General features: G+C 39.2%; 2 protein-coding genes across 2 annotated transcripts in view; one reads left to right on the top strand and one right to left on the bottom strand.

Annotated features, from left to right (window-relative positions):
- The window catches only part of jph3b (junctophilin 3b), a 47,789-nt gene extending 40,762 nt beyond the window's left edge, over positions 1-7,027 (bottom strand). The window contains exon 1 of the mRNA XM_067435815.1: positions 5,520-7,027. Within this exon, the coding sequence (XP_067291916.1) occupies positions 5,520-5,901 (382 nt within the window). The 5' untranslated portion in view covers positions 5,902-7,027. The remainder of the gene's footprint in view (positions 1-5,519) is intronic.
- Positions 7,028-11,085: 4,058 nt separating this feature from the next.
- zcchc14 (zinc finger, CCHC domain containing 14) overlaps positions 11,086-24,268 on the top strand; it is a 36,728-nt gene continuing 23,545 nt past the window's right edge. Inside the window, exons 1-2 of the mRNA XM_067437071.1 lie at positions 11,086-12,483; positions 21,387-21,513. Of these exons, the coding sequence (XP_067293172.1) occupies positions 11,836-12,483; positions 21,387-21,513 (775 nt within the window). The 5' untranslated portion in view covers positions 11,086-11,835. The remainder of the gene's footprint in view (positions 12,484-21,386; positions 21,514-24,268) is intronic.

The following is a 24,268-nucleotide window of genomic DNA, read 5'->3' on the forward strand; positions in this document are numbered from 1 at the left end:
CTACAGCCAGTTATTCTACTTTGAAACGTGCGTTCCATGTCGGAAAGTCTGTTTCTGTTTTGCTGTGTGCAAAACTACACGTTGCCAGTTCGCTCAATAGTATTTTGACATCCCATGTTGCAGCCATGGAAGCCAGCAAACTGGGTGAGAGATCACAGATTCTAACCAACCTAAAAAGCCTCGTCATCCATCTAACAATCTCTATGAATGAGAGCACAGAACTCGGAAAAATCAATTTACAGTTTGGCTTTTTTTATTTAAGTTCTTACATTTATGCTTATAATTTGTGTACTCTTTTTTACCCAGATGTTTATATTAAAAAATTAAGTAGCTGCATAAAATATATTTATATAGACAGATTAATAACTTAATTTAGTGTAATTATCATGTTCAAGATTTTAAAGGTGCGGTATGTAGGAATGACAGCTAATGGTTGAAATATGTACTGCGGTCCAAATTCTAAATTTTGGAGATCATTGTTACCCGCCCTGCATTTATCACCTGCAATTATCACTTCCTTTCTTATTGAAGCCTTTTATGGTTGTTATAAGCCGCAAATATGGATTATAACATCATATAACCACTGCAGCCATTCTGAGCATGCTGGGAAACTTTTGCCAAAAAAAGTGGAAATCTTCACTGTTCAGATACTCAATTAAGGATGCAACACACAGTATAAAGAACCAAGGGTATGTACATTTTGGATAAGATATTTTGCGTAAATTCAGGGGGGTTTTGTATGAAGATGTGCAAAAATGTTCAAAATAAAGTTTGCTGACATTCTTCTCTTGCACTGATCCATAATGGACCCCCCCCCCCCCATATTGAAACAGGAACAGTCAGGATAAAAATCAACTATTTGCAGACTAATGCAGATCTTTCGACTTTACACTTTGGCGTTCAGAAAATGTTATTGTCGGTCAAAGCGAATTGCTAAAAGGTCCCTTATGTACGTTTTCCCAGTGAGGTCAGGCAAGGGAGTGAAAGTGAGATCTCTTGTGGTAAAAACACACGCAATCTACCAGCCCTTTGATAATTCTGCTGGTAGTCATAGGAACTTCTCATTAAAAGAGGCGGCTAAACAGGCGTTATAAGTAAACAGCATGACAGGTAGGCCTAATGAAGAAAATTTGTTAGATAATCATTGTACTCTTCTCTTGTATTACTATGATATCGTGGGAAAGCTCCTCTCAGGGAGAGAGAGATAGAGGGAGAACAGTCACGACACCGGCGCGCTGCTGGCGCTCTCCGTGGTTCTGAAGATAAGAGTGGGTGTATAGCCTGCCTGTTTCAGTTGAGTTTTATATCCTCTTGAGATTCAGCAATTCATTTTTGTTCACTGTAGTGGACATAAGTTGTTTGATAATATCTCTTAGACCATATATAAGTGCTTCATATATATATATATATATATATATATATATATATATATATATATATAATGAAAAGGACCTTTCTTTCATATTCAATATTATAATGATATGATATAATTATGTAAAGCTATTTAAAATATATCTCTATTTTACAGGGTCACAAACGGAAGGGGAAAATACAATCCCAAATGCAATTAATGAACTGAAATGAATAAACTAACCATAAACCATGCTTAGTTAATATAGAAAATAAAATGATTCCCATATAATTTGATTTTGTTGTTTACATATTTGATTAAACTGTTTGGTATTTCAACCGTACATCTGGTATTTTCGCACAAATTCATTTGTTTTAGAGGAAATAATCGAAATAATAAAACCTGTGTTTGTTTGTTTTGCTGGGTCTCAGGAGGTTAAGATGTTCAGATATCCAATACAACGATTCCTTCTGTGAGGTAGATGTCAGATCTCTTGCTTTGTGATATCTAACAAGTCTGTTTGAACAAACCAAGAGTGAATATTCAATATATAGAGCCTCTCTGAGGATGCAGACGCTAGTATTAATCAGAGGAACATCTAATTGAATCACTGCACAGCTGTGAAAACAGCAATACAAATGAAAACGCAGTAGTGGATCTGTCATTAGATTGCTGACTTACTGACAACAGTAGCTTCGTTTGAGCATGGGACATCCCACATGGGTCACATGGTTATGTGATTAGTGGTCCTGTATTGGCTTTCTATGAGTCCAGCAACCCACATGTCAAAACTAATTCGCTTGCGTTTCCGCCGGAGGCCTATGAGATGCATTGTGCAACAGCGCGGGGCACACAGAGCAGAAACGGTTAATGCGGAAAGATCAAAGACGCGGAAACATCACAGGACAGATTTAATCACGCGCCTTCCCCCGGGTTGAATGTATAATCGTTTCTTTAACAATGCGCGCTGTTCTGTTTCGAGGTTGAATACTTCTTGTTTTTTCCTTTCTATGTGTCGTGATCAGGGAAGTGTCTGTCTAAAGAAATGATGCCGTTGTGGCTCACTTGGCCTAAATATCTCGCATACAATACTAATTAGAATTCATACCAGGAAAAGGCAGACTCCCGCAAAGCAGGAAGAAAGTCTGTTTGGATCGGCTCTTCCATGAATTATTAATCTCTTGTCTTTTTCACAAAGTCAGCAATTGCACCTCGGAGTAATTGTTGCGTGCGTGTGGTTGCGGGCCAGACTCTCGCAGAGTACACATCTGTCGGCCATGCTCATCTCTAGTGGCCTTAAATCCAGGACAGTGCACTTCTTAGAATGAAACAGGTGTTGGTATCCATAGATGGAATAAAGAGATGAGCTCTTATCCGTAACCCACTCTAAGATAAACCATCCATTGGGCATTTATCACAGCTTTGGAAATAACAGGTGCTTCACATGGCAGGCCAAGGCGACTTTTCTCTTATGCAAACCACACTTTTATATCATTGTCAATCTTACAAAAACAATGTCATAAAAGTGTTGTTTATTCAGGTAATGCGTTTTGTATATGGGGCAATGGTATTGCGACAACGCTCCACAATGCAAAATAAAGCTACACTTAAAACCAAATCTCTCTGTAAGCCTACATAGACTAGCAGGCTGTTATCCGTTTAAGGGGATTTCAGTTTGACTCCCCCCCCCCCCCCAAATGTTATGTAGGTGATGTTTTTGAGAAGTGGAATATTCCCCTTTTTAGGATTATGAACAATATAAAATAATCCTGAATGTATTTGAACCACAAAACTGATATGTATGCTTCCTTTTGTCGCCAGCTGTAGGTATTGCTTTTGAGCAATGCAGAACGGCACTTTTCAGAGGCCAAATTGATCATCATTTGAGTTTTAGTCATGCAAGAGTGCTAGGAATTGCTGTGTATAAGCCACATAGTGGACATGATGACACTGTTGGCCTCAAGCAACACAGAGTTCCTCATCGATGTATGTAAGTACTTTACTCCCTGACTTCCGAATAATCATTGGGGTTACATCAGAAACTGAAATCAGAGCAGCCATAAGAGCAAAAAATCGGCCATATCCTGTACAATGCCATTCTCTGTAGACAAGTAATCCCTAAGGGGCTGACTGAGGGATAAAACATGACAAGACATGTTATTGAATCAAAGATTAATGCATGTGATGTAACGTTAATAGTTTTGAAATATCACATAAAAGGATATGTTCACAGCAACCCTAGAAATGTCAGTTTATATTTATAGCAAAGAGGTGTTTATAATATTGCATACTATCAGAGTCTCTTCTCCAGCAGGAGAAGCCAATGGAAACTAGTTTGCCCTCTTCAAACCTGTCCTCTTTAGTGTGATGGGGGAATTCAGGTCATAATTTGAACAGATGCTTTCGTGTGTGGCAGCTGTAGTGTACTCAGACAGCACTGAGAGCTGATAATGCCGCAGTAACCTCTTTGTGGCCCTATTAACCTCCTCCTGTATTGTTTCTCCCTTCTTTGGCTCTTCTTTCTTTTTTATTCTCAATCTCTGTCTTCTCTGACTGCTTACTGTGGTTGTGATTAAGTGGCCCAGATTAGTACCAAAGTAAGTAAACACCATTAGCGAGTCAGCCAGCCAATCAGAGTGGCGAGCACTGAGTCTCCAGTGACACGCTGACCTGCTGCCAGAGTCTGTGTGCGTTTCCACAGCAACTTGGTGTAAAAGACTCACAGGCAACACTTCCATAATGCAATGAGATTGAGAGAATGAAACAAAGAGAGAGAGGTTATGCTGCTCTGAAAATAGATAATCTGTTGATATAAGTATATGCCTCATTCACCCGAAGTGACACTTAAAACAGCCGAAGGGGTGCTGACTTTACTATTCACACTCACTAAGAGACACTTGAATATGTTTCTCCACATCTACATTCAGCTACCAAAAATCAATATATGAGTATATCATAGGGACCTGAGTCTCTATAAACTCCTACTCTACCTACTTACTTAAAGGGACAGTTCACCCAAAATTGAAAATTCTTTCATTATTTACTCACCCTCATGTCATTTCAAACCTGTTGAAATCCTCCCCCCCCCCCACCCACCCCGACACACACACAGACTTCAAAGTCAGTGTGGTCCAACATAGTTTTTGACACTCACTGACTAGCAATATGTACAAAAATGTTTGACAAATTATCAGGACAAATTATTTTTGGGGGAACTGTCCCTTTAATAATTGCCATTACACTGTTACCTCACTTTTATTAAGACACTAAGGGTGATTAAATGGGAGATTTAATTTACAAAAAGGCACAGTAGTGAGGCTTCAGCTCACGTGACTGCACAAATATGGTTCTTGTTAAATAATCACTGACAGAACAATTTATTATTTAAACATATACTTTATCTAGGCCAGTTAGAGACAGTCCATTGCATGAGTGTATTGTCAAGTTATGCTACAGTGATGGTTTTGCTTTTTTCAAATAAATGAGCCTATTTTCTAAATTATACTTTTATGGCCATTGTTCTGCCACTTATCCCTTATATCATCTTGACTTTTGTTCTTAGTTTTTACTGTCTCAGAACAGTAAAACAGAAACTTTGTTTCAGCTTAAATATGGTGTTCCGGTATTTTGTCAGGGGCTTTTGCCCCAAGACTTAAAGGCTGACTGGAATCTTCTCAATCTCTCTGTCTGTCTTTCTCTCTAGATGTCCAATTGATCTCTTCCGCTGCTTGAGAAGGATGGAGGAATTTGCTTGCCCAAATGATGAGTAGAGGATGAATAAAAAAATTCTGACTACAAGTTAAAAAAAGTGACGAGTGGTGCAAAAATGGAAATTACAAGGTATTCTAGAAATCTCTCTTTGCTGCAACAGTGTGTTTGTTATTGATTAAAAGGACAGTTCACACAAAAGTCCCATCAACATTTACTCACCATCATGTTGTTTCAAACCGGTATGACTTTCTTCTGTTAAATACACAAGAAAATACTTTGACAAACGCCGGGGCCCAACGTTAGGGTGTTCATCAGAAAAAAAATCATATGGGTTTGTAATGACAAGAGGGATACGATTCGGTGTGAACTATTCCTTATGCAGAGATGTCAGCATTTTTTATTGTGATTCAGTAGGAAGACTTTTAAAAACTTGAACTTAATTTCATTATACTCTTACCTCCATCAGAGTAAGTCTCTGTTCCATATCCATCCTGCAGGCCGTTGTTCCATGTACCCTCGTACTTGCCACTGGTTCCTGTGCTTTCCCGAACACCATAGCGTCCCTTAAATCCATGTGTCCATTCACCTTTATAAACCCACTTGCCCTTGTTTTCAACACCAATGCCATGGCGCTTACCTTGCGCCCATGTCCCCTGATAGGTGTTCCCACTGGGCCATGTATAGATGCCCACCACCTCAAAGCCGTGGCTCCAAGAGCCTGCATACTCGCCTTGGCCCTTAGGTCCTGTGCAGATGCCATGGCCATGGGCCTTTCCCTCTTCCCACCCTCCACAGTATGATCCCCCATCATCAAAGTTGAACCTGCCCCCAGTGGACATGCATGAAATAGGTTTTGGCAAATACCCCAAATCTCAAAAAGAAAAGAAAAAGAAGTAAGACCCCAAAAAAATCTGACTTGGAAATGGGTCCAGGGTGTTGGTGGAAAGCTGGGAAATAAAAAAACACATAAACGCTCCCTTGATTGGCCTTAAAAAACAATGCAAAAAGTTAAAGAAAGAAAGAGGAGCCCTCCTGGGCAGTAGTCCCCTCCTGTCAAACTAGGCAGGAGCAGCTTGAGCCCTCTCAGACCATCCTCCTCCAGGAGTGGAGCTTTTTATTCAAAAGTTGCTTTTCTGCAGTTGCTTCTTAGTGATGAAAGTGGGCCCACGCCAGCCATGCGCCTTGTTTTACCGTTACCAGCGCAGCAACAATTCTCTTGGTTCTGGTGCTCTGGCCCCCTCCTCGTTCCTGCCTCCACAGAGGGCCCCTGTGCCAGCACACACCTACCCTCACTCCCGCTCTTCCTCTCTGGGGCTTTGAGCTGTTTCACTTCCCCTCCCAGTTGCTGAGACCACCAGGCTCCACCTAGAAACCTGTGAGTCCTCAGAGTGACGGCCGATAGATGAAGCAAGCAGGTAGCATTTACAAATGCATCCCCTCTGCCAGGAGCTCACTTACTGTTGTACCAAATCCACCCGACATGCTGATGCCACACAGAGTGCAAGAGAAACAAGAAAAAAAAGCGATGGATTTTGCAAGCTTCAGTTTCTGTCAGCTAGCAGCAATGCAGTCTCTATCCACACACGATCGCGTGCATATATACGCACGCTTTTGCCAGCACTGGATGAGCACACAGCTTATTCGTAAACAAACTGATGTGATTAATTCCTTATCTGGGCACTGTTTTGTCGGTGTCTCTGCTTTCCTCTCTGATCTCTTTTCAGGTCTGTATCAAAATCCTGTGCTCCCGTTTGCTTGCAGGTGGGAAAACCAGATTCATTGTTCCTGATTTACCTTCTTCTGATCTTCCTTGACTCAATCACGTTGTTGGAATGATTTTCATGTGACGCTGATGGTCTTTTTCTCCGTCGTCATCTTATTCCCCCATATGCTTGGATGTCTCTCTCTCTCTCTTACACTGGTGTCTCTCAAATCTGCTCATTAGAGGCGGACTGTTCCAACGCAGCCAACTCCCCCTCCCCCTCCCCCTTGCACATGCTCTCTCTCCCTCACTCTCCCTTCATTTAAAGAGACATGTACTGCGTTAATACTCACCGCTCTCTCTCTCTCTCTCTCTCTCTCTCTCTCTCTCTCTCTCTCTCTCTCTCTCTCTCTCTCTTTATCCACCTCAGGGAGCAAAGATTGCTTTTCCTAATTGCCCGGCTTAGTCCTCCCCCTACCCTCCCACTAAATCTCCATTGCTCTGCCCTCATAGAATAATTAGAGCATTTGTCAGTTAATGATATGGCTTGAGATGGTGCATTAAATCTCTTTGTTACAGGTGATATAATATAAAAGCTGCTCTGTTGACCTTGGCTCTTGATCATCCTGACTATTCTTCACTGGATTCAATGGAATCTGTAAGGCACAAGGGTTTCTTTTATTGTGGTGACAATTCATAAACAAAGTATGTCATAACTGAAGACATATCAGAGTTTCAGATTACCGAGAACACAGTGCAATACAGTATAGAGTACTGTATTCTCCTTCTTCTTAAACAACTATTCCTTAGAAGTATGCTGTAATGAAAAAAGCACATGAGATTTCAAGGGGATACAGGGAGACTTACTTCAAAATACAGTATGTAGATTTGTTTGTATACACGAAAAACAAGGGACTTACATGTTATCTTATCTTTAGGTTTAAATTGCAATTGTGTGTAACAGTCTGTTTGTAAAGAGGAGGAGGGATATTTATCCTCAATTACAGGGGATCAACTCTGACGGAGCTGGGTAAAAATACTCTGACATGCTGCTTTGGCTCAGCAGGTACCGATAACCAGGTTTCATGCAGTAAACAGGTCACCTACAGTTTGAATTAAGAAGATTCATGTATTTGACTCATTACACTACATGTGTTTCACTGAACAATGCTAACTCATTGCTTCTGGTGGTTTAGCTTATCAGGCTACTTTAGTGATGGCCTGCTGTTGGCTTGATTAGCATTAGAGAAGGAGAGGGAGATTTTATGAAGTGGGATCAGCAGGCAGAGTGTGGGAGTGTGTGTGTGGGTAAGAAGATAGACATTGCAGTGGAAGTGTGTACATTCTTCTCAAATTGACGTTTTTTGCGAGGTTGTTCTTGCAAACAACTGCACCCTTTCTTGAAAAACCTACGAGAAACAAATCATTTGACTGTTAGACATCAAAAGGTATTGACATGTTAACCATTAAAATAATATTTTGGAACAAAAACTAACATGCAAATAAATTATAATTCATTACCTTTAATTGCACTGGTATTATCCTGTTCTGATCCACAAATTTTACATATAGAAAATGTAATTTTGTATTGTTTCTGCTTTACCATGGAGGATTTGATGCAGACACACTATGGCTGTGGAGGGTTGAGGCCTGAGGAGCATTACCATGAGTTTAAGCCCAGAGACACAACATCACCCAGACTTGTTAGCAAAACAGACTGTGATGACTCACGCACCCCTACAGCACAACTGGAAAAAAATCAAGGCTGTTATTGAAAATTTGGAGAGTTATTAAATTAGCTTCTCTTACTTTTTTAACCACAGGGCAGCAGTAGCAGAAACAGTGACATTTGCTAACTCAGGTTTTTGGGGTTTTGTAATAGGAATGAGCATGTTAAATCGACTCAAATAGTTAAGTAAAAAGGGCAATAATTTGAATGTGAATCAGAAAAACATCTTTGGCATCCCATTCACTAGCCAACTCAATGGGGAGAGACAACTCAGAAAGCGTGTCTCTTTGCTTTTCCCGCTGATTACCGTGATTATCTTGATGAATAGTGCACCACTATTTTCGTCTCTGCTAGCATGACCTTGTGTAGTTTTGGAACAAATTGATGTCTGATGAATTGGTCCACTATTTGACATGTTTATGTATGACTTTGTATTCACTAAAAGTTATGTCACACACAATCTTGCGTAGCTAGACCTTCAGACTGACAGCAGAAGGTCTGGACTTTTTCGCAGGTATCATTGACCAAGGACTGCACAAAAGGATGTTTGACTGACATGTAACGCAACCAATCACAATTAATTTTGTTCCGCGTCATTTAGGGGCGTAGAAATGTAAAGTCGATATCCATGAAATAATAGGCTGGTGTGCATCTATAAATTATTCATCCAAGAACAAAAATCCAGCGTTTAGTTGATCCTGGTAAGCGCTTATTGTCACAGTTGTAAACACGATGACGCTTGGCGTCACGGCAATTGTTTCCAGGAGGACCGTTAAAGAATGCAACATCCACGTCTCGCGGACATCCTGAAGAATTTAACTTATCAGATGACTAATTCGAAACTTCTGAAGTGTTTCCAGATAAGTGTGCCATACGCATCAGATGTTCAGCAAATGGTCCATGGGCATGACTACATCACTCATGATTTTGACCAAGCTATCATGATCAATCATGGCTGTTACTTGACTACTCATGCCATCCTTAATTTGTACAAGGTTAATTTTTACATCAAAGTAAACAAAATGTGTTTTATTATTTGTTTATTTTTGCACCTTACCAGTTGGACTAGTACTGAATTTATATATTTCCAAAGCTTTACATTTCTCAGTCCATTCTCAGACCACCTGTCACCTTTGCTTGAGCACAGAAAAAGCTTTAAAATTTCAGTCACAAAATGAGAGCCAACTACTCCCTCTAGTGTTCATTTATGATCAGCAACAGTTTAATTTGGTGTAGGTTATAGGTTATACTAGTTTACTCATCTTCTACATTTGTATTTTATTATTAAAGATAACAAGTAAGGTGTTCTCATATTCTATCAGTGGTTCTGAATTAGATGTCATGAACTAAAAATTAATAACAATTTTTACATTTTGTCATCAGGTGCTCATTTATAGAACTTGAAATTTTAAAAATGTAATCAGTGTATGTAGAAATTAACATGTACCTAGATTAATAATAAATGTAGTAAAACTATTATTAATTCAGTTCATGATACCCAATGCATTAACTATGTAGCAAAAGCTTTTTGTGAATCCATAAAAGATCACTAAATCCAGAATTTGCTACTGTGGACATTCTTTGTAACTTAAATTGCTAATTACTCTGCTCAACCACATGCTAAAATATAAAGTGTAAATATCTCTGGGGAGTAACACAATTGCTACAAACGTTTCAGATCCAGTGAATGTCAACACTGTTTATATCAAAAAATTGGAGTACAAAAAAATATATATTTTTTTAAAGCATAAATGTTGAAAATGTTCGTCATGTAGCATATAGTGAAATTAGCTATTTTCTCTTGTCCAAGTAGCTTGTCCAAAACTTGCCAAAATTTTGTTTTACAATCCACCCGACAACAAATACATTTTTGGGTTCCCCCTTGACTTAAACTCTTACAGTTACTTTTATATGTGTCTACTTGTCCTATTATGGCATTTTATGACAATGTGGTATATTTAAAACAAAAATTACAACACTATTAATCAAAATGTGTTTTCTAGATATTACAAATCACCCAACACTAAAGTTTGCCACTCTACTTCCCTGCAGTTAATACTTTTTCTCCAGAGTATAATTATGAAGTTTTTTTTATTGTTAAGTTATTTAAATACAAAATGATATATTTTGGAACCTTTCCAAACTTTGGAAATTCAATGAGTAAATATAGAATCCGCTAGTTTGGGTGAGGATATACGACTTGGTACTTGAGCCTTGGGACAATTGGCGCCATCTTTGGGAAAGCTGACATCATTAAATGACAAAAGCAGAGATTTCCCATTTATGCATATTGGCTAGACTAGAGGCAAAAGAATACTTCAGAAAAGAAGCTTTCCTGTACTAAGACCCCCACATGAATAAAAACAGCATTTTATAAAATTTAAATACTTTTACCATATGTCTAAAATTCAGTTAAGAATGTATGTTAAGTGAATGTGCTATCTCTTTAAATTACACTGTATTTTACTGTCCACATCAAATATGACTGCAGGCGCTTGGAAAATATACGAGAATGGCGTGTTGGCCAATCACGGTGCAGAATGTGATTATTGACAAACTGTTCATCCAATAAAAACCAGCCGTGGGCAAGGTTTGCGTGAAGTTCGGGATAGTGAACTACACTCAGTTTTCCTTACTCGACTTCAAGACAGGATAATGATAGGCTACGAAACCGTTCATTAATTCACTCGCGTGAAGTGCAAACAAAAGCAGCGGGTAAAGTGTCACGTTTTTTTTTTTTAAAACATAACACATGCTACTTCATCGTCCGACGAAGGAATATACGGATATATTGACGTCCATTCGAACAGTCAAACTGTTAAAACTGGAGTTTTTTTACACACAATGTCTATTGCCCGACGACGGTTCCTTTGCTCGAGCACAGCAATGCCGACCATTTCATCTGGAAAAATCGGTCTAACGGATACTATAAGATCTGAAAGAAAGGAGCTTGTTTTATAATGTGTCCTGGAGTCTATTGAATAACTGGCTGACGTGGGGATCACGTAGGGGGGCTTGCCGAAAAAGGAGAGACACGGGCGGGCAGAGGGGCTGCGCCGCCGCGCGTCTGGGATTACAGTAAACAATTTGTTTCTTCAATAACTTGATATGCTTTGACGAGATAATACAATCGCTGACATGTAAAACACGAAGGAAACCATGTAGCATGTCTTCTTGTAGGGGTTCTGAGGCGCTCAGACTGACCACTAACGTTACCCATAAGTTCATGGATGTTTCCGTCAGTGAATTATTGGGAAGTTTGTAAAGTTCGTAAAGGCCATCGACCACTGCTATATGAACTTTGTTTTAAAAATCTGAAGCATTTTTTGAGTGCTGTCTAAGATGGTTGAGAATAGATGCTTTGTTCAGAGAGAGGAGGTTTACCGCTGGTTCTCCGTGTTGAGTTCGGCGCAGAGGGCTGAGTTCTTCTGCGGCCTTTTGGACCTATGCGTTCCCATTGAGCTGCGCTTCCTCGGTTCGTGTTTGGAAGACCTAGCCCGGAAGGACTACCACTCTCTGAGGGATGCAGAAATCAAAGCCAACAACCCGACTGACCTCGCCAACCTGACCAACATCACGGATGAGGTCGTGAGGAGCAAGTTGCTCGTCTCACTCGCTCTCCTCAGCTCGGAAAACCGCGTAGCGGCCGGAGTTTTGTTTCGCACCCTGACTCACATCGACAGCATCATTAATAACTACGGGCTTCAGCTTAACGATGGCCAGACGGGAGAGCAGTTTCTGCTCCTCTTCACCATGGCTTCGAACCATCCCGCCTTTAGTTTTCACCAAAAGCAGGTGCTGAGGCAAGAGTTGACACAGATCCAGGAGATCCTACAGGTGACAGTTGGTGAGGCGTCGTCGACGTCACACGGGGGCGGGGCCTGCGCTGCTGCACTCCCAAACGTGAGCGTGACCTCGACCCCGGCCTTCTCTTCCTACATCACCGCATCCACCTTCAACTCCTGCCAGGCCGGATGTCCGTGCTGCAAGGTGGGAAGAATTTAAAGTCTGCATGTAATGAAATTCGCCCTGCATATTTCCTTAAATGCATTTTGTAGATCTTACTGTGAATCATTCATCCATGCAAATGTTTAATTTTAGTAAAAAAAAAAGAAAGAAGAATAAAGTGTAATCAAAATGTCAACTGCATCTTCCAGTGAAAATGGCAGACTTCTGTCTGGTGATGTATGTGGGACTTCTCCCATCATTAAGCCATGCAAGCTCACATTCATCTGCCTCCACTTTTGTGTGCAAAGCCCATAGCAAATCCAAATCCAATCAACAACCTATGCATAGAAATAATTCCCCACCATCCATTTGTCTTTTTTGAGATTTTGTTACACTGACGTATACCACAATATGGAAGAAAAGATCTGCCACTATTCCATTTCATTGCTACTTCAACTGACTTTCATTCATAAAACACAAAAGGAGATATTTTGTTGAATGTCAAAGAAAGTGAATAGGTCACATGGTTGACTAAATGATTATTACAAATTTAAATAAATTATTAATATTTTTAATTCTCAGAAAATCTTTACATTTGAGATCCACATTCAATCAATAATGGCTTATACCGTCAAACCAAAATTCATTCAGACACCTTCAACATTTTCTCTTATCAGTTTATTCGCTATTTGGAACATGGTAATAAAATATGACAATAACTCAGTTTAACTGTGTCAGAACAAATTAATTTTGATAATGTCAGATAACTGATAGAAATATGTAATGGATTACAATTAACCAATCAGCTGTTAAATTTAAGTTCATAATTAGACAATACTAATTTAGTTCAACTAATGATCAAGCAATGCTTCTTTCTGTTCAGTCTGTGGCGTAAAACATTAGCATTTAAAGAAAAAAAAAACACTTAAGCAAAACTTAAAATAACTGCAGAATTTAAAAAAAAAATAGTTGCTATATTTAAATAGTTAAATCGCCCATGTTTATGGTCCATACAATATTTTTTAAAATGAAAATATCAACATACTTTCCTTGTATAGAAAATGGTTGATGTGCAAAATTAATCTTTTTCATCAATTCATTTATTTATTGTATGAATTATCCCTTTAAGAGTTTGTGAATGTATGCTGAATAATATTAGTGTGGTAAATTTAGTCTATAACTAATTTCTTAAAAGACATTTTTATATCCAAAGAAACATGGACTATCCCCTTAGAGCAACCTGGGGTTAAGTGTCTCAGTTCAACGAAGCGGATGGTTCATAGAACCCCTGTTGGGGTTTGAACCCGCAACCTTTTGCTGACTAGCCTCAATTTTTTAGCACCAGGCCATACGCCCCAAGATAAACACATCCAACCTGATTTATTCAATAGTATCTATGGGGAACACCAAGAGCAACAATAATGAACTGGGGTCGTTTGGCAAAGACAAACAATTCAGCCATGAGATCTCACAACCAAGGAATGTTTACTGTCTTAAATCTGTTCCATCCACTCCTGTGGGTTCCAAGTGTAGGAATGATCTCAACGACTCAATGCCTTTACGATGACATAAGACTCACACTTACACTTTCTTAAACCCAGCATGTAATGTAATATTGCAAATGTATAATTATGTTGTAACTCAAAAATGTTAGCTTGGTGAGTCAACAAACAGGCTTTGAAAACACTGACAGAAGCAGCAAAACCCTTTCATTATAGACTATGATATTATACAACAGTTACAAACTGGATGTAAAAATAAATAGATGTAAAAATGACATTATATATGCTGACATGATGCACACACAGTTTTGAAGAATATTCCATGACATCTGCTATGGAATATACACCGAGCAGGCATAGGGCAAGCATAAGGATTTGAGCAAGTTTGACATTGGTCACATTGTGATGGCTAGATGACTGGGTCAGAGCGTCTCCAAAACTGCAGCTCTTGTGGGGTGTTCCCGACTTCCCGTTCTGCAGTGGTCAGTATTTATCAAAAGGTGTCCAAGGAAGGAGCAGTAGTAAACCGGCAACAGTGGTCATGGGCGGCCAAGGCTCATTGATGCACATGGCGATCGAAGGCTGGCCCGTGTGGTCCGATCAAACAGGCTAGCTAGCTCAAAATGCCTAAAAAAGTTAATGCTGGTTCTGATAGAAAGCTGTCAGGATACACAGCGCATCACAGTTTGTTGCATATTGGGCTGCATTAGACCAGTCAGGGTGCCCATGGTGACCCGTCCACTGCCAAAAGTGCCAACACTGGGCACATGAGCATTAGAACTGGACCACGGAGCAATGAAAGAAGGAGGCCTGGTCTGATGAATCACATTTTCTTTAACATCACGTGGATTGCCGGTTGCGTGTATGTCGCTTACCTGGGGAACACATGGCACCAGGATGCACTATGGGAAGAAGGTAAGCCAGCGGAGGCACTGTGATGCTTTGGGCAATGTTCTGCTGTGAAACCTTGGGTCCTGCCAGAGCCGTTGAAAAACAGAGTTACGACACTCCCATAGGAACTGAGGAATGCGGAAGTAAAGCATGTCACGGAGCGACCAATAGTTCCAAACAGCCAGTAGTTCCAGCACTGAACCCCATTTATTTCAGTGTATCTCAAGCACACTAGCTGGGAAACTGATGAAATTACTGCATATTTTGAGATTTTATGACATTATTGACCTCTCAGGAATATTGATAGAAGATGTATTTTATGAAGCACGTTAGAGTTTATGTTTATTGTTATATAATAGATCGTCAGACGCTAACTGCAGTTAGATAGCGTGAGCAACACTGCTTAAACTACTATATCCAGATGTTATCTGTCATATTTTATTCTCCGAGATCTTTCTGTCGAATGTGTTTCTATGAAGTCGGCCAGTTTAAGGAAGAACGTATTTAGTGCCTGATATAAAGATCGAGTTGAATTAAATCAAGCTGAGAGATACAGTTTGAGAGCTGATAAAGTGTGAATATCGCAAGGCTGGTAAATGATCTCAGCCAATCTGATTCGAGAACCAGAAAGAACTGTTGTATATTTTTTAACATATGTATTTGTTTTTGTTTTTTTGCTCTTAGCTGGTGTTATTAAAGCAGCACTAGGTAACTTTTGCTCTCAGGGTCCCCCTACAGTTGGGAAAAAATATTGTCCTCTACTACTGTTGTAAACTGTCATCCTACATCAGGGGGTGCACGAGTGCATTTGTTGACATGACAACCATGATAGCCCTGAACTAGTGATGAGCGGGTCGTCTCATAACCCGCGGACCCCTTATGTCTATTTAATGGTCGCGGGGGCGGGTTAAAAAACCAGGACCCGCGGGTTGGAAAAAAGGCGACCCGCGCATCACTAACAGTTACCCTGAACACTGTTCACATGCAGGAGTTCTGCTTGCGTGGTGTGTGAAATATCTTCATCCCAGGTACTGTGGCATATGTTTCAGCATGTCATATGAATATAATTTCATGGGTTTTATTTTTTTCAAACGCCAAATGATTGCGATGCTCACGTTTACGAAGCCAGCGTCACTATAGTAGCCTAGTCTATTGGTTGCCGTTTTACAGAATCTTTGATACTTCAATTCAATGTTTGAGTGGTAGGTAATAACCATAGCAAGCATGAAAGCCAGTCAGCATCGGTCGGGCACACCTCCTTCAGCTCACGCCAACAAGCAAACGCTGACCCAATGTTGATCCTCGTCCTGCCTTTAATCCGATCACTTTTTTTGTTTCCTCTTATTGTTTTCCGCCAACAAAACCGTTTTCTTATTTTTCTGTGCTGCTTCGGACATGACTATAACATCCGACAAACCAACGATAGTTGTGCTCGCACGTCCGAATTTAAGGAAGTGGGGGTGGTGGTGGAAGTGACGTATGCCGTAAAGCAGTCGAATTTTGTAGTTCTTTTTATTCTCGGGTTACTACCCGAAACCCGAAGTCTAAAAATACGATTTAAAACGATACAGATTTTTTCAGGCTATGGCAGACGTGTCATTCAACCTATTGTAAGTCGATGTATCATCACAAGAGTCTTGAAAATATATTATGAAGGTTGAAAAGTTACCTAGTGCTGCTTTAAATACACTTTACAAGACTGTCTTTATAACATCTTGTTGTATTCATGTCTTCTTGTTCTTGACATGTCTAAACAGAGATTAAAATGCCTCCACAGCAAAGCATTTCTTGGTTGTCTTTGCAATTTGGGCAGGAGCTTGTCTTGTTGGAAAATAACCTTTCTTTAGATAACTTTTCATTTGTGGAAAGCAAGCCATTCTGCAATATTCTCATGTACTCCAAAGCATTAAAAAGGCAAAAAAGGCTCCAGACACAACAACACCTCTTCGTCCATGCTTCACTGTAGTAGAGATGCATTTATTATTATATAACTAAGCAGATTTTCAAAGACAACACGCTGGAGCATCACCATGCGACTCATGTTTCATTGTGATTTATCACTTCCCATATCTGCCAAAAACTTCATTCAGTCTGTTGTCTGTCAATTTTCACAGACAACAATGGCTTTTTAAGTAGTGCATTTGCTTAAATTTAGCTAATTTCCTGACCAATAAGTTGTGGTTATGACAATAAAAAGCTTAGCGTTTAGCCATTTTGGGCTTGGCTAACCTTTTAGGAGCGTATATACACTAACACTGCTGGTCAAAAGTTTGACATAATTAAGATTTTATAATGTTTTTGAAGTATTATTAAATTTTTAAAGAACTGTTTTCTAATTGAATGCATTTTAAAGGGTTAATTTACAATTAGCTGAATTTTCAGTAGCCATTTCTTCAGTATTTAGTGTCACATGATCATTCAGAAATCAGGCAGTGTATGTTTTTTATTGTCATTTTGTCATTTAAAATACAAACTTTATAGTTATGTGATATTGGTTTCTACAGTGAAGGATGTGCAGTTAAAATGGTAAAAACGCATGCTGACAAAATGTGATAAAACCCTTCCTTATGTATGTTAAGACTTTTTGGGGGGGTATCCCTCTTTTGTTAGATCTAAATGTCTCCGGTGGAGTGTTATCTGTAGTGACATGGGCTCATGAGACACACATGCTGTCGAAACCTGTGCTTCAGCGGGCGTAGTGGGAAAGTACCCTGTGAAGGCAGAGAAGGCGGTTCTATTTAGTGATTTGTTGGTTTTGGCTTTCACGAACTGAAGCTCAGCACATTTCTCCATGCTTAAATCAGCCCTCTGTGTAACCCTCCTGTGATTCATCAGGAAGCACCGACTGCTCGCTTGTTCAAGAGGCCTTTATACTAGCCTAAACATCAACAAAAACACATGCTCTTTTGTCTCAAGCATCTTGTTTGTGATACTTTGATTGTACTCACCAACATTTATTTGAATTACATTTTTGATAGCACTGTTTAAAGAAGCCAAAAAAGCAATAAAGGCACTGATAGACCTTAGGGTAGCAATCATGTTTGACAGGAATGAAAACGAGGCTGTTAGGGATAGAAATACAGTGTGTTCAATTGAATGTACTGGAGTTTAACATGCTAATTGTTCAGCTGACAAAAAAACAAAAACAAAAAAAACTACATAAGAACATTTTGAAAGTTGAGTTTTAAAATGTACATGATCTAGGACCTTTATACACACATGCATACTATTGTAGTCTGTCCCTCACAGCCTTGTTTTCATTGGTGTAAAATTCAATATTATATAAACAAATTCAATTATCATATACCCTTTGATTTTTGAATTGTTACGAAAGATTCTATATCAAAGACTTGCTATTCATGAAAGAATTATAATATATTAATAGAATATATATATTGTTTCCACAAAAATATTTCGCAGCACAGCTGTTTATGGAGCACCAAATCAGAATGTAGGATCACTGTGACACTGAAGACTGGAGTAATGGCTCCTGAAAATTCAGCTTCGCCATCAAAGGAATAAATCACTTTTGAAATATATTAAAATAGAAACCAGTTTTAAATAGTAAAAAAGTCCACAATATTTCTGTTTTACTAGTGGTTGAGTGATATTAATTGTTTAATCGGCCAATGCCAATATCCAATACATAATACCATACTATTTAAATATAGTATAAACATGCACAACAATGGATGAAATTAACTTTATATTTAGATAAGCAAATATTTGAAAAAGATAGCAAAAAAGATAGACCTTGGTAAACATCAGAGATTTCTTTTGAAAACTTAGAAAGTCTTACTGATCCCAAACTTTTGAATGGTAGTATATGTTCATATTTATGATTAAATACAGTATAGTAATAAAATAATACAATAAACAATAATACAATTAAAATAATACAGTATTGCCAAAATTGCCAAAAAATAAGCATTTATTATTAATTAACCAGTTAATTCCCCACGATTTACAATCAAGTTCCTTCTTACATTTTTTCATTGGCTATTGTGTTTCACACTACATTTCTGTATGTCAGATTGTATAGTAAAAGGAGTAAGTGAAGGCTGTATCATGTTGACTTTAAACTGAATATTGCACAAAAACAATATTTTTTGGTTACATCAAACACAGCTATTCAAATAATGGCCGATTCATTTTCGTCTATCGCCTTGCTCTTCTTTGTCTGCTATGAACAGATTTACTCAGCTGTACTTTTCCAAGGACTTCTTTCCTTTGTGTTATGATCCACACTTCAGCTGAGTCTTCAACAGAAGGGCATGTTTTTCAAAAAGAGGAAGAGAGGAACGGAGATTTGGCAGCATGGGATGTGGATGTGGCAGCAGTGGACTGTTCGGCAGTCCTAATTGGTTTCAGAGCTGGCTTTTACTAGCTGCTGTGCTTAGCATATGTGGTACCGGCCTCCTTTTGCTCCTACGCTGTTTTACCAAGCTGGAAGATGTAACCTCGGAGCAGAAAGGGGGAGGAGCTGAAATATTGAACTATTGACTCTGCCAATCAGAAAGGGTTGTGGAATTTGTAATCTGATTATCCGATTGTAGTCTGATAAAGCTAAAATGGGAGACATTTCACAGGCTTGTCTGTGAAACCAGGGGTAAATGTTTTATTTTTTAATTCTTAGATGACATAATGGCACATGTGCATTGAGTTGGCTTGATTTCCAGGATGACTAATTATAGAACAGTCATGTACTACCAGGAAGTCCCTGACTCATATTTAGTCAGTTTGTTCATTGAACATGGTGTTAGCCAAATAGCCAACAACACTAACAAAACGTCTTAGCGGCATACAGAGTAAAAAAACAAAAAACAAACATTATTTCTCATATTTGCAACTTTATATCGTTTAATTGTATGTATTAGATGTGAAATGACACGTCACATTGAGATATCTTGCAACTGTGACTGCAAATTAAAGTGTGATTTTACATTTTTCCAGACGTTTCGATCTGATGGATGAAATAAGCTTGCTCAATTTACATCTGAATGTGAAAGGAGATGATGGAAAAACGTATAGAGAGCAGCAGCTTTTGTTTCTGCTCTAGCTGCAAGACCACGGCGAACACTCTGAGTGTGTGAGAGAACATTGAGCTTGGTACGTTTTTCGTCTTCGAATTTAGGTCTTCAGCCGTCAAAGTTGAAGTCCCATCTGGCTAGCACACTTCCCATAATGTTTACGCCTTAAGTCAGTAGGCCAAGAGTACACAGTCTTTTGTGGCTGTGCGAATGCGTTTGACCACAAAGGCGCCTACACTCTGCAATCTGGTCGAATGCGTTGTGGAATAGCCTACCTCTGGAAGTGGTTGAAAATGGACAAGCTCAAAACGTTTTCAATCCCGTTTACACCTGCACTTAGTAGGACTGGACCCGAATATTAGAATATTCATTCGGTTGGTTTGTTATTAAATTTTTCCCACACACCTGGCATCTCCCTTAAAATGGTTCTAATTCGTGCTTGAATATGTTGTTTACCCTATAAAATCTGGTGAAATACAATACTCTTTTTTACAATTATCTTATATAGCCTAGCTGTTTTGAATCGGATGGATTGTTATACATAATAAATATATTTGCTTCTTCTTAGCCTGCTGAAGTGTTCCCTGCAACTGGAGTATTCTCTGTCTAGAGCACACATTTGCATGAGATTGTATGGACTAAAACGCATGCCTGAGCTTGTATTTTGGGATAAGCTTCGTTGGGTTAGGGATGTGACGGTGAAGAAATTGGTGCTGTCACACGTGGAAATTAATCGATATGTGACAGCACCGGTAATACCGGTATAGACGGAGGCTTTTAAATCGCTAATTCTAAACCGAAAGTACAGCCAAGAAAGTACGAAAGTCTGCCTTTTGCTGCTAGTTTGCTGCAACTCTCATTCGGCTCAGGCTGTATTAAGCTGGCACGTTCAATTTTTATTTGTATTGTCTGTTCTATAACTAAATGATCTAATTAAATTATTTTTTATTAACGATGGGTGGTAATTAGACCTCCGATGGGCAAGTGATTTAACCGGTAACACCAGCAACACTGACTATCGCAGCAAGACTATATCCCGTTATTTATCTAAATGAATCTACGGCATCTCCAGATTCCTGCCTTTATTAGAGAGAAGAATATGTTCAGCCCCCTCCCATCGAAGTTGATCACTTCCGAAGCTTCGAAGCTCAAAAAATGATATTTCTACCAGCCCTAGTATTTAGCATCATCCATTTGTGATCCGAATGACGAAAACACTTTTTTAATACCAGGTGTAAACAGGGCCTAAATGTCTCTTGATGTTGAATGGTTTCATGCTCTCTTTAGCTGATAGTTGTGGTTGGCACAAACCATCTATAGATATCATCATTGCAAGAAATGGCTTTTCATGTAATTAAAGAATTAACTAATAGTAAATCCATGTGGAGTGAACTAAAGAAGCAGACTGCAGTGCTGTCAAAGTGAATTAAATAAGACCCAGCCATCCAAGTGTGACAGCTCTGACGGGACAATACGCCCGTGTTGAATCCTGACGATGTTTAACCTTTGACTTCTTTTCCAGACTCTGCAACGGGAGGTCACAGGAGGTCAGACGGACGAAGGCTTGGGTCCTGAGATCATCCCGCCGAGCCCGTCACTCTTGTCCCAGGAAATGCCACTCAAAGTGCACGTCCGAAAACCCAGCAAAGGTGATTTCCACAACTTTAGATGCAGTTAGATACACAAACGCATTCCACAATGTTCTATGCAAGATGCGCTAATACAGAAGCTGCACAGGATGAAATCTTTTAAACCAAAGTTTCATTCATGTGAGACAGCTGGTGGAAAATATGTTCTCCCCTCCCCTCGGGCTTGTTCCAGCCGAGGAGGATAAATTAATCGGAGTGACAGTTTGCAGAAAGAGATTCGTTTTAGGTGGTAATCCATGTTCTGATATATCTAGCCAATAACCATTTTTGACCTGAATGTCCAAATGTAGTAGATATTCTGGATAAAAATGTATATCATGGCCACAAATGAACAATTCATTTCCACGACTAATGATACATCAGCACGTTTTACTAACTCACTCCATTGTTTTAAGTAAATCATGCAGTGACAGCTCCATCAACTGTCCCGAGCGTCTTTCACAATGACCCCTGGCCATCGGGGAGTCCTTATTGTCATGCTCTGCTCAGAGCTTTCATTACTGTTTTGTGCCTGTTTGAATTAACACTGAGTGCCTGTCTAAACACAGATGGCAATGTGTGCTCCTTCGGCCCCACCTGCGCTCGTGAGCTATCAACACCCGGGTGAGGATTGATGGCGTAAAGGACTGGTCATATTAGAGCATATGCACTCGCGTCGAACAAAGTTGACAAATAGTGGCTGTTCTGTCCACGTTTTTTTGACCGTCGCTTTTTTAACATATTGGGAACCCAGAAGATTTATATGATGCAGGTAGCGACACTATCAGCAGCTTATCTCCTTAGTTTGCAATGAACTGCAAAACACCAACACGCAGTGTTGCAAGTCCGCGGTTTTCCAGCGGTATTGGGCTACTTTAACACCGTTGCCGCCAGCGTTTTTTTAATGTCCGCGAGTTGAAGTGACCCCAATTATGTTATATTTAGCGCCAGAAATGCTCATTTTAGCAGGAAACCCACATTTTTTTTCACCAGGGAACCCCTAAAAACGCGATTGGACTTGTTTTGGTCTGGTTTTGAGTTGCAATTAGGCGGGTTTTGTAGTGAAAACCTGGCAACCCTGCCAGTGCGTGAATAACTATGATGTCATCTATATCATACTAACAGATGATTGGACAGCTACTCTCACGTGAAACTCATGCTGAACTCTGTCTGTTTTTACACGTTATTATATTTGGGAATGCAATGTTTGTCTGTTTTTATTAAAACCAAAATGCTTGCTACATGAAATCCACTTATTATGAGTTTCATATCTGGTTGAAGATTGAGCCTCGCTCATAAGGGTCTGCTTGTCAGGTTTAATGGGTTCTTTAGCTGTAGTTATGAGATTTTTGATCACTTGCTCTCGTGGACTTTGGTGCACTCTGTGTGAACTTTTGGGTCTTATTGTGGATAGACTGAAATGGTTATGAGTCTTCTGAGTTTGCATTCTTAACTAGTGAAACAAGAGACACTTTGCCTCATGGTTGATGCAATATCTTGGAAAGGCATTTTTCAAGACTAGTCTGTGTGTTATTGAAAGTCGTCGTTTTTTTCTGTTTTAATCCTGAGGAGAATATTAGAGACACAAACTACTATATCGTACATAGACTCACATGTCCACACAAGTTTTGCTGGGATATGTGCTGTCATTTTTTGAATTACGCTCTGTTGTGAACATAAGTGTGTATTTTTGGTCCTATTTTGTCTCGCTGTTGGCTCAGGCATTATTAGCACCAGGGCCCAGTTGTTAAAAAGTAACTTGATTGGATTTTATCAGATTGGATACAATCTTTAAAATGGGTTGTTCAAAGGGAAAACTTTTGAGTTCTGTTAAATTTAACAAAACTCAAAAAAAAGAAAGAAATGTATTTAAAGGGCCCTAAACAAGTTTTTAAAATTAAATTTTTATTAAATTGTTGTTAAAGGAACTGTATGTAAGAAATGTATTACAATTAAGCATACAATGGCCCTGATATGTTACCAGACATAAATAAATCATGTTAATTTCAAATACTTATATCACAGTAGTCCGGCTAGGATATTGTCATTTAAAAGTTGTTGTTGCAGCCCTCGACTGATGTTGATGTTGACATGTTGTGTTTTGGCCTGAAGCTCCGCCCTCCACCATTCAACCAATCATGAAGTCAGTAGTGTTTCTGCATCCGGGTTGCCAGATCTGCTCTAGTTACCACAACTGCAGATACAAACGTTCCTGCTGATCCTGCAGGATCTGGCAACCTCGAGTCAGGGGGGAGGGGGAGAGAGAATAGTGATTGCAGTACCAGTTTTGGCCAGCATTTGTTGCCATTAATAAGTATTTTAACGACAGATAATCATTTGTTTTTTGTTACATTCAATCCAATTTTGCTTTGAAGACGAATTACCTGATTTTGGATAGCAAAACCTTTCTAAATCCAGATTCAACTTTTTGAAACACCCGGGCCTGGATGTTATATTCACACTAACAAATCCACAAACCTCTCTTTTTTCCAGAAAAGACGTGCATATTAGGATGTTGTGCATATTCCCAGCGTTTATTTCTATTTCATCAGCATAATATATTTCTAGATTTGTACATTTTCAAAAGAAAATGGCAGTGCAGCTTGACCATGTAGAACCATGTGCGTGTGTGTATATATATATGTGTGTTTATATATATAACTAAGATGCCTGAAGCTAAAAGACATGGTCGGTTGTGTATATATTCTTATGACCTGGGATCATATTGCTCCATTCATTGCATATCTATACCATAACATAATGGAAATGTCAGTTC

The sequence above is a fragment of the Pseudorasbora parva genome, chromosome 25, assembly GCF_024679245.1.
Source record: "Pseudorasbora parva isolate DD20220531a chromosome 25, ASM2467924v1, whole genome shotgun sequence".
NCBI lineage: Eukaryota > Metazoa > Chordata > Actinopteri > Cypriniformes > Gobionidae > Pseudorasbora > Pseudorasbora parva.